The sequence below is a fragment of the Erigeron canadensis genome, chromosome 5 (genome assembly GCF_010389155.1).
Source record: "Erigeron canadensis isolate Cc75 chromosome 5, C_canadensis_v1, whole genome shotgun sequence".
NCBI classification, from domain to species: domain Eukaryota; kingdom Viridiplantae; phylum Streptophyta; class Magnoliopsida; order Asterales; family Asteraceae; genus Erigeron; species Erigeron canadensis.
Genome location: NC_057765.1, coordinates 18742338 through 18755806, shown reverse-complemented (window position 1 = coordinate 18755806; position 13469 = coordinate 18742338). Strand labels below are relative to the sequence as shown.

Sequence of the window (13469 nt, the reverse complement as noted above, 5' to 3'; positions counted from 1 at the left end):
GATCTTCAACAAACTTTCGAGTAGCTTCTTTGGCCATGAAGCACTTAGCATATTTGTACTTCTCATCATCTGAAGAGGTAGCACTTTCAGCCCAATCTTTGGCTATCAGACTCTTCTCATCGCTCAATCTTTTTACTCAGCTCAGCCACTTGTGCTTTCAAGGCTTTGTATTTGGTCTTGAGCTTTGAGTATTTTTCACTTCTTCCACCTTTGGTTGACACAGCTTGGGAAGACTCTTTGGATCTACAATCACCAGCCATATGTCCAGTCTTACCACACTTGTAGCAAGTGACTTTAAACATGTCAAATGGCTTCTTAGTCTTCTCAGCTTGTCCACTCTTTCCCTTTCCCTTGAACTTACCAAAAGATCTTCTTATTATCCTTTCAGCTAACATAGCCACTTCATTAGCTATCTCCTCACCATCAGATCCATCATAATCAGACTCAGAACAAACAGAGTTAGTATTAGAAGTCACAGGAACAGATTCATTAACACAAGGTATGATCTCATTAGATATTGAGCTAGGATGTCCAGTCAATGATGCATCAAGTGCAGTAGGAGGCTGACTATAAGAATCACCCATAGCAATCAACTTCTCAGCTTCTGAACACTCTTGGTTATGAAATTAACCAAAGAGTCCAGGGAGATCAAGATCTTGGTACACAGAACTCAGTTTTACAGAAGAAATATAGTTATTCCACTTTGGTGGTAATGAATCAAAAAATTTGCTTTTCAAAACTTCATTTTTCTTAGTTATACCAACAGTAGCTAGATCATTAACCAAAGCATTAAAGCAGGTATGAGTATCAGTCAAGGATTCGTTTCTCAAGGAGAAAAATCTCTCATACCTTCTGGTTAAAGTGGTTATAGTAGATTCCATGGATGTAGAGCATCCTTCAAACATGACAGTTAAAGTACCCCACATTTTCTTAGTAGTAGAACACATTTTAATAGAATGGTAAATGTCTTTGGGCACAGCTTAGACAATGAAATTTCTAGCCTTCACATCTAAGTTTGCCAATCTCCTATCATCATCCCCCCAATCTGCCTTATCCTTAACAATGGTTTTAATTGTGGCAGGAATGGTTGGTTGACCATCTCTGACCACAACATCTACCACAAGGGTCTAGGTAGGAATGTAAGGACCATCTGTCAAGATATCAGGCATATTGTTATCTATGGATTCAAGGAACAAAGACATACGACCTTTCCACCCACTGAAATCATCTTTATAAAACATGGGTGGTTGGGTAGAAGAACCATTATCAACATAAGATGACTTTATGCTTTACTATAAAGGAAAATAAGCAAGGATCAAGTCAAGTTAATTCTTAACCTGTCTCTGATACCACTTATTGTGTCACAGAAGTGTATCAATATACCAAAGTATAATGAACACAGACAGTTGTAGAGGGGGTGAATACAACTTTTTCTTTTTCCTTAACTAACTTTTTATAAATAGTTTTAACGACTCAAATATTAATATAAGCAATATAGATAATATGAATCAATAAAACAGTAAAGCAGTAAATAAACATTCTTGAACACAGATTGTGGTTTTCAAATTTAATCCTTTATTAAGATAAAATCTGTACAAAGAATTACAGGGTTGTTGCAGAATAAAGATAACCTACAAATATCTAAACAACCCTTTGAAATAACAAACAACAATCAGAAAAGTTCTCGCTTAAAAGAAGCAGCCCAAGCTGACTTCTTACAGACTAAGCTGTGTGTCATAGCAGAGAAAACTTTATGTGAAGAATGATTCAAAGGAGTGTCACCCATATGCAAACAAGTATACAACGAGTGTAGCTTTTATAGGCGAAAGCTCCTTCTTCTCTTGGTATCCAATTCAGCCACGTATTCTTTTATTGTTGGACGATCAAGGAATAATCAATTGTGCCTTCATCGTACTTGTGGTCCCCCACGTACAGCTGCACATTCTTCATCGTCCAATAAGAGTATGGACACGCATATGTATATCTAACCACCAACCTGGATCCTATGATTCTTCCTAGTCACGTCATTTATCCTTATCTTCAATTCAGGTTGTTATCTTCACTTGATTGTCAGACACAGATTGGGCTGTTTGTCAACACACCAATCTGCCTAAGTGTTCCAAGCTGACTGTTAGTCCCAAGCTGCCTTCCACTACTAGCTTGGTCCTCTATCTTCAACCCTCCTCTTTGACTTGGATTGAATGCTTTAACAATGTTGATGCAACTTGAATAACACTTGCTTCCATAAGATATAACATTACAAAACATGAAACCTGATCTGGGTTAGTTATAGATCACAAGCTGTGTGAGCTTAGTTTGACCCAAATCAGATTATAAGAACCAAAAGAATACTAAATACTTATATGTCAGATTTATCATCATTAAATTTAAAATTAAAACCGGGACTCAACAAAACTGATATTGTTTTTAAATATATAAATAATTCTAAAAGAATAGCATACATGTGGGCAAGTTTGGTTTGAAGGAACAAAATGCGTAAGCTCATGACTTCCAATGCGAAATTTATTAACATGTACATTACTTTATCATCATTAAATAATAATGACACATCAACTTGTTAACATGTATAGATACATACATTATACAGATACAGCCTAAACTTTAGATACTCACTCTCCTTCCCTCTCTCTATCTGTGTGAAAAGATTCCAATAGTTTAAATAAAAACCCACCAAATGCGCAGCATTTTAAGACACCTCAAGCTCTTCAATAAACTTAAAGTTGTCAACTTTCTTCAAAGACTTCAGAAAAGAAAACAAAGAAAAGATTAAAATCTTGATGTGAAAATGGTGGAAGGATTAGTAAGACATGGAAGATCTTTAGCTGAAACACCAACATGGGCTGTTGCTACTACTATTACTTTTATGGTTTTTGCTTGTTTACTAGTTCAGAGATCAATTTATAGATTTGGAAGAGTAAGTTTTTTTGTTTCTTTTTGTTACCAAAACGTCTAACGATATTCGAGCTGACCCATCAACCGAAGTGAATGTTTTTGTTGAAGATTTGAATGATGTATGGAAATTTTTTTCATTAATGGTATGCAGTGGTTAAAGAAGACAAGGAGAAAGGCTTTGTTGGCTTCTTTAGAGAAGATCAAAGAAGGTTGGTTACATTTTTTGTGGTTTAAATTTGCATCTTTTTTATATTGTTGATAGTGAGTGTATAATACTAAAATGTGATTTCTGTTTGGGTTGAGGAAATGAAGTTGAGTGAATTAATTCATAGTGTGGTTTGAATGGACTTGCTGTTTATAAAGGACAAATTTACAGGTTTTTTTTTTTTTAATGATTAAGATTATTAATCAGATGTATTGAGACAAGGCAAACTAGGTCCAAGACAATGGTTTGAGAAAAAAAAAATAGCTAAATAATGAGCTTGATGCAATCTTTAGTATCACAATGGCTTCAATGTGATTAAAGATTCATGTAACAAGCAAAAAGTTACAACCCCACCTTGAAAAACTAGTGATTTCTGGCTTGAAACTCCAAATCATTTTATTTTTCTGATTCGAATCGAACCATTATCCCTACTATTAAGGTGTAACAGAAGATCAATCTAAGTATTGCTAAATTTTTATTCATGTTTAGTTGTAAATCTAATGCCATTTTTAATACACCAGATTTCCCATAAATACAAATAATTAACCAAAACAACCATTAGTGTCATTAATAATAATTATACATAAGCTGATAATGTTGTAAGTAAAAACATCTAATCATTTTAAAAATTCTTGTATATGATCCTTAATATCATTATTATTGATTTTGATACAGAACTTATGCTTCTTGGGCTCATATCTTTGTTACTGGGACAATGGGCAAGGGTGATTTCGCGGATCTGTGTGGATTCCTCACTTTTTAGCAGTAAATTCTTCCTTTGCTCCAAAGAAGATTTTGAGATGGATAAAATAATCATTTTTTCAAGATTCTCGTCTTTTTCAAACGAATCTGATATACCAAAAGGGCTTCATGCACAACCTCATCATCAGTGTGGTGAGGTAGAAAAACACTTATATCTTTTCTTCGATTTGGACTAGTGCTCAGAACCTGTCATGTTTTCTTCCTTCTTATGGTGGTATTGGCAGGTTGGAGCGGGTAAAATATGGTATGGGTCAGGTTGGATTGAGCGGAAATACCTTTTGTCCAAAAACTTGAATTTATGTGCAAGTTATATCATTCAGTAGTAATCTATTACTTCACTATATATACAATGTTTGACGAGTAACAGATGTTACACTTGCGAGACTTTTGACCTGTTTGACCCATTTTCTTCTAAGCCAGTTAACATCACCTGAAGCAATTCGCTCAAAAGTAAACTACGAACGTATCAAAACTTCCGCCTCAAGTAAACTTGTTTTGATTCGTGATTTGCAGGGACGCGAACCTTTTGTTTCCTATGAAGGTCTTGAGCAGCTTCATCGATTCTTATTTGTTCTTGGAATAACCCATGTTCTGTATAGTTGTGTATCTGTTGGTTTGTCCATGAGCAAGGTACCTCATTTATTAAATCCAGAGGGATTCGCAGATGATCTTAGGATTTCTTTATGGCCACAGAGTCTTATCAATGAGCTTTAAGTTGATTTTCTAGTGTAAACTTGTAGATATACAGTTGGAGGAAATGGGAATATCAAGCAAGCCAGTTGGCAGCCGAAAATTTGCAAGGTATAAACTAAAGGAGAAAATGGGTGGGTTAAGGGGGTTGGGTAATGGGTTATAATAGGAAATTTTGGGTACAGAGTCATGGGCTGACATGCAGCATGATTTTGTCTGAAGTCTTTTACTTTCAATAAAGAGTTTGTGTGTTAAAGATGCATACGAAAATCTATTAGTATTTTAATTCCTTGAACACACTTTTGGGGACTTGCTAGTTTAACTAGTTTCTTATTAAAAAAAATTTATAATTATTTTATACTATACATATGATCCGTTATAGATAAGTTAATTGGTGAAAATGGCCACCTCTAGATGCAACAACATAAGTGCTAGATTGCATTTTGTTAATTATTTCATTTTATACAAAACAACTTGTATCCATACCCTTTGACAACATATAAATGGGACTCTCAAAATGGAAAGGTTAAAATTCTCAAAAGAATAGGTTGCAGACACTATGGTCAATTGTTTAGTGTGTTAACATGTGTTTGCAGTGAGGAAGATGAAGGTGATGAGGCGCCAAGTAACTTTCATTAAGCATCATGCAATTCATCCGTGGAGCAGGAGTAGGATTCTCATATGGATGGTAAGGATTAGTCAACGCGTTCTAATGCTCTTTTGATACTAACATCATCTGTGAAAATGCTATATTGGAATAGATGACCTTTTTCTAAAACTAATACAGTAATCACACTCACGAGACTTGATTTTAACATGATGCATCTCCTTTTCCTCTAGAACATCTTTTTATAGTCATTTTAAGCAATCAAAATTTACGTAGCACTAGACCACACTACCGTCCAGTTTGCTATCTAACTCTAACAGCTCCAAATTACATATATTTTTCAAATATGCACATTCAAATACCCTTATATAAGTGAAGAAATTGTCAGAAATGTCCAGCAGCTTGTCTTTAAACTATAGTTTTATCCAAGAACTATTCCTGCATGCATTGTGGCTTCAGTTTAATGAATGCATATTGGTAATAAAGTCTTAAAGGAGTGATCTTGTGTTTTGTTTCAGCTATGCTTTCTACGACAATTCAGAAGTCCAATGGAGAAATCAGACTACGTAGCTCTGCGGTTGGGATTCATCACCGTGGGTATTTAACTTTATCTTCTACTGTTTTAACTTCATTATTTCTGTATATATTTAAAAATGGACTGCATAATTTCTTTTACTTCGAGATGTTGGTTAGTAGGGTTTGGGTAGGACACGTTAGACCTTTGAATAATGTAAATGCTTTTCAGCTTTTGTAATAGAGTATTTCGACCCTAATATTACCTTAAGTTTATAGAAAATCTATAACTTAGATAAGACAAAGGTGACAACTCCAATATAGGAAATTAAATTTAGAGTCAGGAACAAAGAGTGTATGTATAGGGAAATTGGTATGCAATTTTGGAACCAAAACTGTAGATATATAGAGTATTAAAAGTTATAAATTTGGTCATGTAAGTCACAACTTATGACGAAAAGGGGTCCATGAATGGTCACACGTTTTGATGAAAAGGTAACTATTAATGGTTGCACCATTTCACGAAAGAGTTGTGTCTTTTGGCGAATACTTACCAACTAAAAAACACAACCTTATCAATTTAGTGATTTTAGTAAGCTTATACAAGCGAGCACTCCATGCTCTCTTCACTTGTAATAAGCTTAACTTATAATCCTGGTTGCAAGTTTGCTGTCTGTTTTACTATTTTGGTGTGTTGTGATTCAGACTCATAAGCTGCCGCTTTCTTATAATTTTCACAATTATATGGTTCGAAGCATGGAAGATGAATTTTATGAAATTGTTGGAATCAGGTACGTCTCATCTCTTTCTCATCAGCCATTTTCGTTACTAGAGCTGATAATTTGGCCCATTATCAGTTTTCGTGTATGATTTGGTTAAAAGATTTCTTACATATACGATCTTTACGACTAACTTAACACTATTTGTATTAAATTTGCAGTTGGCCACTTTGGGCCTATGCCATAATATGCATCTTTGTGAACATTCATGGTAATTCTTTTTACCCATGCGCCAAATCAAATTTACATTAAGTCGATTTGCTTTTGATGTTTGGGGGGATCTGCAGGTCTTAACATATATTTCTGGATTTCTTTTGTCCCTGCCATTGTAAGTTGATCTTTTCCCTTGTAATTAAAGATGGCAATACCCAACCCATCTACTTATGCATGGGTCAGTTTTCTTTTGGATCCCAAATGGGTCAAACTGATATATACCTTTAGCTACAATGGGTCAAAAAGACTGAAATCTGCCAGTGTCTATTTCTAACGCAGGTCCTCTAAATCGTTTTATATTAAGGTTTTGATTTTATTGGTGTAAACTGTTTCTGTAATTATAACCAAAAGAGTTGGGAGATAGTGCTTGGGGTATACCCAACCTGAATCAGTCTGTTTTAGCCCGCACAATGCCACATAAGGACCATAGAACTGATTTTGACACATTACATAGTCGCTCACCACCCCTACTTGTAATTGCTGTGTAGATCATACTGGTTACTGCTTGGTTCTTTCATTTAAACAGTTTATTTTTTCTTGTTGAAAGTTAGCATTGTTGGTCGGGACAAAACTTCAACATGTTGTCTCCTTGTTAGCACTTGAAATATTAGAGCCACGAGGGCCTACTGTTGGAGGAACTCAAGTCAAGCCACGTGACGAGCTTTTCTGGTTTGGTAAACCCGAAATATTGCTGCGCTTGATACAGTTTATCTCCTTTCAGGTGAATTTCACAATTGATATATGACACTGTAGCTTTGTTCGTTTAACTTTAGAGATGGTCTATCATAAATATTGCACTTTATGATAAAATACTTATAATACCTGCAAACGATTCTTTACAAACTTGAAGTATAAAAGAAGTTCTTCTAACATTCAGAATCTAATCCAGAACACTTTTGGCACAGCTATTTCATTTGAATCAAGTCAATTAACAAATGGTCTTGTAAAAGTATTTCATTGATGATCAGATACTTGGTTCCATTCCAAGAGAAATGAATCTTGACAATTATGAAGTCAAAAAGTACCCACTTAACTCTCAATACTTAAACACTAACATTTCTAGCGCATAAATAGTTCATATAATTTGACGCGTAGTCTAAGAGAGGTTTTTAACTAAATGATCGGATACGTGAAATTCCCCATAACAGGACAGAATGACTCCATACAATTTTTAAGTCGAAAAAGCAAATCTTATGGGTCTCAACAGTTAATGTTGAAGTCTGACTTTTATACTGTCCATTTGCAGAATGCCTTTGAGATGGCAACTTTCGTCTGGTCTGTGGTAAGTAAAATCCCCCTCATTTTTGGTCAGTTTTTGGAAAATCCTCCTATCTTGTACATGAGATTTTCCTCGTGACTCTTTTCATAAATACATTGTCTTGTTCTTTGCAGTGGGGATTCAAACAACGATCATGTTTCATGAAGAACCATACAATGATAGTTATTAGGCTGACGTGCGGGTATGTTTCCCTTTTCACAACTTTTTATATCTAAAATAAATTGCACATAATCATAAAAAGCACTCCTGATTCCATTCCTTTGGTATCTTATGATACAAAACCGTAATAACACCTTTATTTATGGTTCAATCGTCATCATTGCAGGGTTCTTGTTCAGTTCTGGTGTAGCTATAGCACAGTGCCTCTAAACGTCATCGTAACACTGGTATATACCTTATAACCTATCAATAATATATAAGTTTTTCATTTTGTTCCTACCGTATTTAATCATCTCATTTTTGTGGTTTCGAGTCGCAATTTATTGTTTTATAGCTTTTGCATAACCAATTATATAATAGTCAATTTTTTAAGGTTTTTTTGTGCTTCGTACTTTTTTGTTTGTTCCTTCCAGGTCATCGTACTTTTTTATTTCCTTGTAGGTCATTAAAAGTTGTCAAATTTGTTCCTTCCAGGTCATCGTACTTTTTTATTTCCTTGTAGGTCATTAAAAGTTGTCAAATTGTCTAAACGTGACATTTTGATAATTCTTTTTTCAGATGGGTTCTCGGGTTAAGAAAGCTTTGATTGCAGAAAGCGTTCGAGATTCACTTCACAGCTGGTGCAAGAGAGTGAAAGAGAGATCAAAAACAGTTCAATCAGTAGCGACACGGTCAACATGTTCTGTCGAGTCAGCCATTGACGAGGGAGATGAAGAAATTACAGTTGCATCAGGAACATTATCTCAATCCTCTTCAACAGGGACACTTAATCACCTGGATGACAACCCGGACCCCAATCCCCTTCCACAACAGGAGCTTTCATTTCGGATGTCAGAATATCTGTCGGATACAATGAGACACGTTCCCACAAATGAAGACAACATTGAAGAAGAAGTACATGATCATAATGATGATCAAGATAAAGTTGAAACTCTTCAAGATTTATTTCAAAAGACATAAATGGATGTTATGAAACTTGAAGTTGTTCAACTATATCTACTAGCCAATTATGTTGTAAGTTTTTAATTTGTAAGAAATGAATTATTAGTACACATTTATGTAGAAATAGGAGAATAAGGTGGATTTGGTAGCGTATTATCTTTGCTGATAATAAATGTGGTTCACTGTTTTATATAATAGTTACACCATTTAAGTTACAAAGAGACTTAACCAATAAGCTCTGCTTCATTATGGGTCTCAATGACAGCATCACTGGTAGGATAAGCAACACATGTATTCATGTAAGCATCCACCCGGCGTCCAGCTGCTCATCCTCCAGGAAGTTCCCATCCAGCTTGTTAATGCTGCCAGACCTCACTATCAATTCATGTCCGGCTGCATCAGGGACCTTGTCAATGATATAGGCATCGTCTGGACATGGCAACTACTTGGTTATATCTAGGTTAATTGTTGTGATCGATCACCACAAGAAGAAATCAGCACAACTAATGACCAATAATATAAAACAATTTTCCAGCTCAATTTCCTAGACGGTTACCTACGACAAGGACTTACACAATTAAATCACCAAATAATGGAAACTTAACTTCTCATAAGTGTGGCGTCAACCAAAATATCCATTTTTTATTATAAGGTTCCTCTTTTAATAACACCCCTTAACGTACAGAACAAGAAGGTTTTAACTTTTGACATGAAAAATATACAAGTGAGCTCTACCATCCTTCCATGTGAAAGAAAGCTGTCATGACTTAATATAATCCACCATGGATCCAGATCCATGGTTTTGTCTACCTACCCATGCTTGACATGTCATAATAAGCATACGTTTTACTCATTAATCATATTAATATAGAAAACTCGACTTACTAGTCTTCATATAAAGCCCACTTGCTCAATATATAAATCTTTTTGACACAAAAAATATTAATTAGTTTCGGTACGTATGATCACTTTGAGTACAATGTAATTCGGCTTGTCCCATAATATCTCAAAATGTTTACATAGTTAAAACAAAAGACACATCTAATCTAATCCAAAACATGAAGAAGTTTCAACTAAGCTTTTCTCTCATCCTATTAATTCCAACTCTTTGTTTTTCTTTTACATGGGGAGCTTTATCCAAAATACTTGATGTCACACCAGATTCTGAAGATTTCCTAAGCTGTGTACAATCCAAATCCAGCAATGTCACATTTATCTCTCAACTTGTTTTTACACCTGCTAATTCTTCTTTCCTACCCATTTGGCAAGCCAGAGTCAAAAACCTTAGATTCATTAAATCTTCCACTTCCAAACCGTCGGTTGTTGTCACTCCTGTCGACGAATCCCAGATCAGAACTACTCTTTTATGCAGCAAGAAACACGGATACGAGATGAGAATCAGGTGTGGAGGCCATGACTTAGAGGGCCTTTCGTCCACAGCTGATGTTCCATTTGTTATGCTTGATCTTAATAATATGAGATCAGTAGACGTTAATGTTGCAAATAGGATCGCTTGGGTCCAGAGTGGCGCTGTACTTGGTGAAGTGTATTACGCTATATCTAAAAAAACTGATACATTGTATTTCCCTGCTGGTGTTTGTCCCACAGTGGGTATTAGTGGGTTCTTGAGTGGCGGCGGCTATGGACACATGATTAGAAAGTATGGTACTGGTGCTGATAATGTTGTGGATGTTCGGTTCATGGATGTCAATGGAAATATTCTTGATAAATTGTCAATGGGCAAAGATTTGTTTTGGGCTATTCGTGGTGGTGGTGCATCAAGTTTCGGAATAGTTCTTGCTTGGAAGCTGAGGTTGGTTCGTGTGCCAAAGTTAGTAACTGTTTTCTCCGTTAGCAAAACTTTGGAAGAAGATGCGACAGAAGTTTTGCATAAATTTCAATACGTTGTACCAAGTATTGATAAAAATTTAAGCATAAGAGTTACAATATCTAGCGTAGATATAACAAACAGTACCAAAAAGACCATTAATACGATATTCAATGGAATTTATTACGGCAAAATTGACACATTGCTTCTATTGCTAGATAAAAAGTTCCCGGAACTGAATGTCACGCGAGAAATTTGTGAAGAAATGAGAATGGTTCAAGCCTCCCTTGTATTTGGAGGTTATACAAGCAACACCTCGCCGGAGATTCTTCTAACCCGGTCTTCCACATTTGTTCTAAATGGCAAAAACAAACTAGACTATGTCAAAACACCAATCCCAATAACCGGACTCAAAAGGATATGGAAAAAGATCTTTGAAAACGACGGATCAGAGATTCTATTCATGCACTCTTTTGGTGGGAAGAATGATGAGTATTCAGAGACAGCAATTCCATATCCTCATAGAGCTGGGGTGTTGTACCAATTTCATCAACAGGTTAATTTTAACGATCAAATATCCGATAGTACCCCAGAATCACTTCGGCGTATAAATTGGCTGAGAAGCTTAAATGAGTATATAACGCCTTATGTGTCAAAGAACCCAAGGGAGGCGTACTCGAATTATAATGATCTTGATTTGGGTGTGGGAACTGATAATTATGAAGAAGCTAGTAAATGGGGCGAAAGGTACTGGAAGAGATGCAACTTTGAAAAGTTGATTCACATCAAAGACATAGTTGATCCAGATAATTTTTTTAGACACCCACAAAGTATCCCGGTCTTCTCAAAATCTCTCCCATAAATGTGATTTGAAGCTATTATTTATTTTTTTCTTTTTCTAGTTTGAAATAATTTACATTGACTTTTACAACATGTTTAGAAAGTCAAAAAAAAAAATGTCATCGGTTTGTACTCTTTAAATCAATAAATCAAACAACCATCTTTTAACAAATTAGATGTATAAAGGTATGTAAGTTAGCCTTTTTTATTACAATCTTTTTAAAAATTTGCTTTACATAGCCTAACCCAGGTCAAATTTTCATTAATTGATAAGGTTAAGTCACTAGATGATCATAGTACTTTCCTTCTTCTACATGGTTGCCCATCAAACCGGAAAACTAAGCTTTATGACCAACATACTTTTCAAATTTGTACACGGTTGACCAAAAGTTGACTGGTTGACCGGTGATAGCCAGTTAAACGTATTTTCTTTTAGGGGTTAATTCATTGCATGACCATCGTATTTTCCTTCTTGTACATGGTTGCCCATCAAACCGGAAAATTAAGTTGTATGACCAACATACTTTTCAAATTTATACACGGTTGACCAAAATTTACCTTTTTACTGGTTACATTATTTTTCAAATTAAGCTTAGTTTTCTGGTTTGATGGACAACCATGTACAAGAAGTAAGTACGATGGTCATCCAGTGACTTTTCAAATTGCGACGTCATTGCCAAGTCATAAAAAATAATGTAACCGGTAAAAAGGTAAACTTTTGGTCAACCGTGTACAACTTTGAAAAGTATGTTGGTCATACAGCTTAGTTTTCTGGTTTGATGGGCAACCATGTAAAAGAAGGAAAGTACGATGGTCATCCAATGACTTAACCCTAATTGATATCATATCTATATTTTTATTTTTCTATTCTCATTTATTTTAGTATGTGATATTAATATATGTGATTTGTTATATATGTACTTTTGTTCATAACTTGACATGATTTTGATAAATAAATATTGAAAGTTGTTAGGTTTTGTATGTTTTGTGATGTATTGCATTGGACTTTCTTTTTCTTTCTTTTTTCCTTTTTTTCTTTTTGAACAGTGGATTACATATTTGTATGAGTACATTGATTTACTAGATTACATATATTAAATATTTCTTTCTTTTGTATATATTATGGGTTTAGTGCTACGGAATGCAATAAACTATGACCGAAAAGTTATAATATACTTGTCGTGAGAAAGGTCATATAGCTATTGAATGTCCAAATAGGAAGGTCAAGAATCCTAAGAATGACGGTCAAGTCAAAAGATGTTGGTGATATTCCTAATACTAAAGGGAAGGGTAAATTAGTTGAACAAGTAGCTTCAGCACAATACTCGCATATAAAAGAGATTATTATGAGGGGTATGCAAAAAGACATCCTGATAATAAAAATGCACAAAATTATGTTAAGCTACTTAAAAATGTGTCATATGGTGAGTCTACTATTACAGATCAAGGGATTAATTTCAATAGATCTAAGACACCAAAACGACAAGGACCTTCACAAAATACTACTTCTAGTAGTGTAAGTTCGAGTCGTTCTCGTACACCTCAAAGGAGTTATTCACCTAAGAAGATGGTTCAACAAAATCGATCACCTCATTCTAGAATTAATAGTTCGTCTAAATTCTATGATCGATTATGGAGTCAACCTAGATTTGGTACTCACTCACCAAGGAATTCTCCTCCTAAGACTCGTTTCACTTCACCTAAGAAACAGTCTGTGACACCATCCTCATCCAAGGCTC

At 35.0% G+C, this 13469-nt stretch overlaps 2 protein-coding genes across 2 annotated transcripts; both read left to right on the top strand.

Moving 5' to 3' along the window:
- The first annotated feature begins 2574 nt into the window (after positions 1 to 2574).
- Positions 2575 to 9231, top strand: LOC122600803 (MLO-like protein 4). The gene is made up of 15 exons (XM_043773570.1): positions 2575 to 2935; positions 3065 to 3122; positions 3794 to 4017; positions 4394 to 4510; positions 4621 to 4681; positions 5167 to 5258; positions 5696 to 5770; positions 6396 to 6481; positions 6631 to 6680; positions 6757 to 6797; positions 7230 to 7403; positions 7929 to 7964; positions 8075 to 8142; positions 8287 to 8347; positions 8679 to 9231. The coding sequence occupies exons 1-15, from the start codon at positions 2807 to 2809 to the stop codon at positions 9078 to 9080; spliced, it is 1674 nt and encodes a 557-aa protein (XP_043629505.1). The 5' UTR covers positions 2575 to 2806; the 3' UTR covers positions 9081 to 9231.
- An 889-nt stretch (positions 9232 to 10120) lies between these two features.
- Positions 10121 to 11752, top strand: LOC122601305 (berberine bridge enzyme-like 8). The gene has a single exon (XM_043774072.1). It carries the CDS (start codon positions 10121 to 10123, stop codon positions 11750 to 11752), a length of 1632 nt encoding a protein of 543 aa, XP_043630007.1.
- The last annotated feature ends 1717 nt before the right edge of the window (positions 11753 to 13469 follow it).

Coding starts and splice junctions, on each gene's coding strand:
- LOC122601305 (XM_043774072.1), top strand. CDS start 10,121: ATGAAGAAGTTTCAACTAAGCTTTTCTCTCATCCTATTAATTCCAACT.
- LOC122600803 (XM_043773570.1), top strand. CDS start 2,807: ATGGTGGAAGGATTAGTAAGACATGGAAGATCTTTAGCTGAAACACCA. Junction 4,511..4,620: donor TTGGTTTGTCCATGAGCAAG/GTACCTCATTTA, acceptor GTAAACTTGTAG/ATATACAGTTGGAGGAAATG. Junction 6,482..6,630: donor TATGAAATTGTTGGAATCAG/GTACGTCTCATC, acceptor TTAAATTTGCAG/TTGGCCACTTTGGGCCTATG.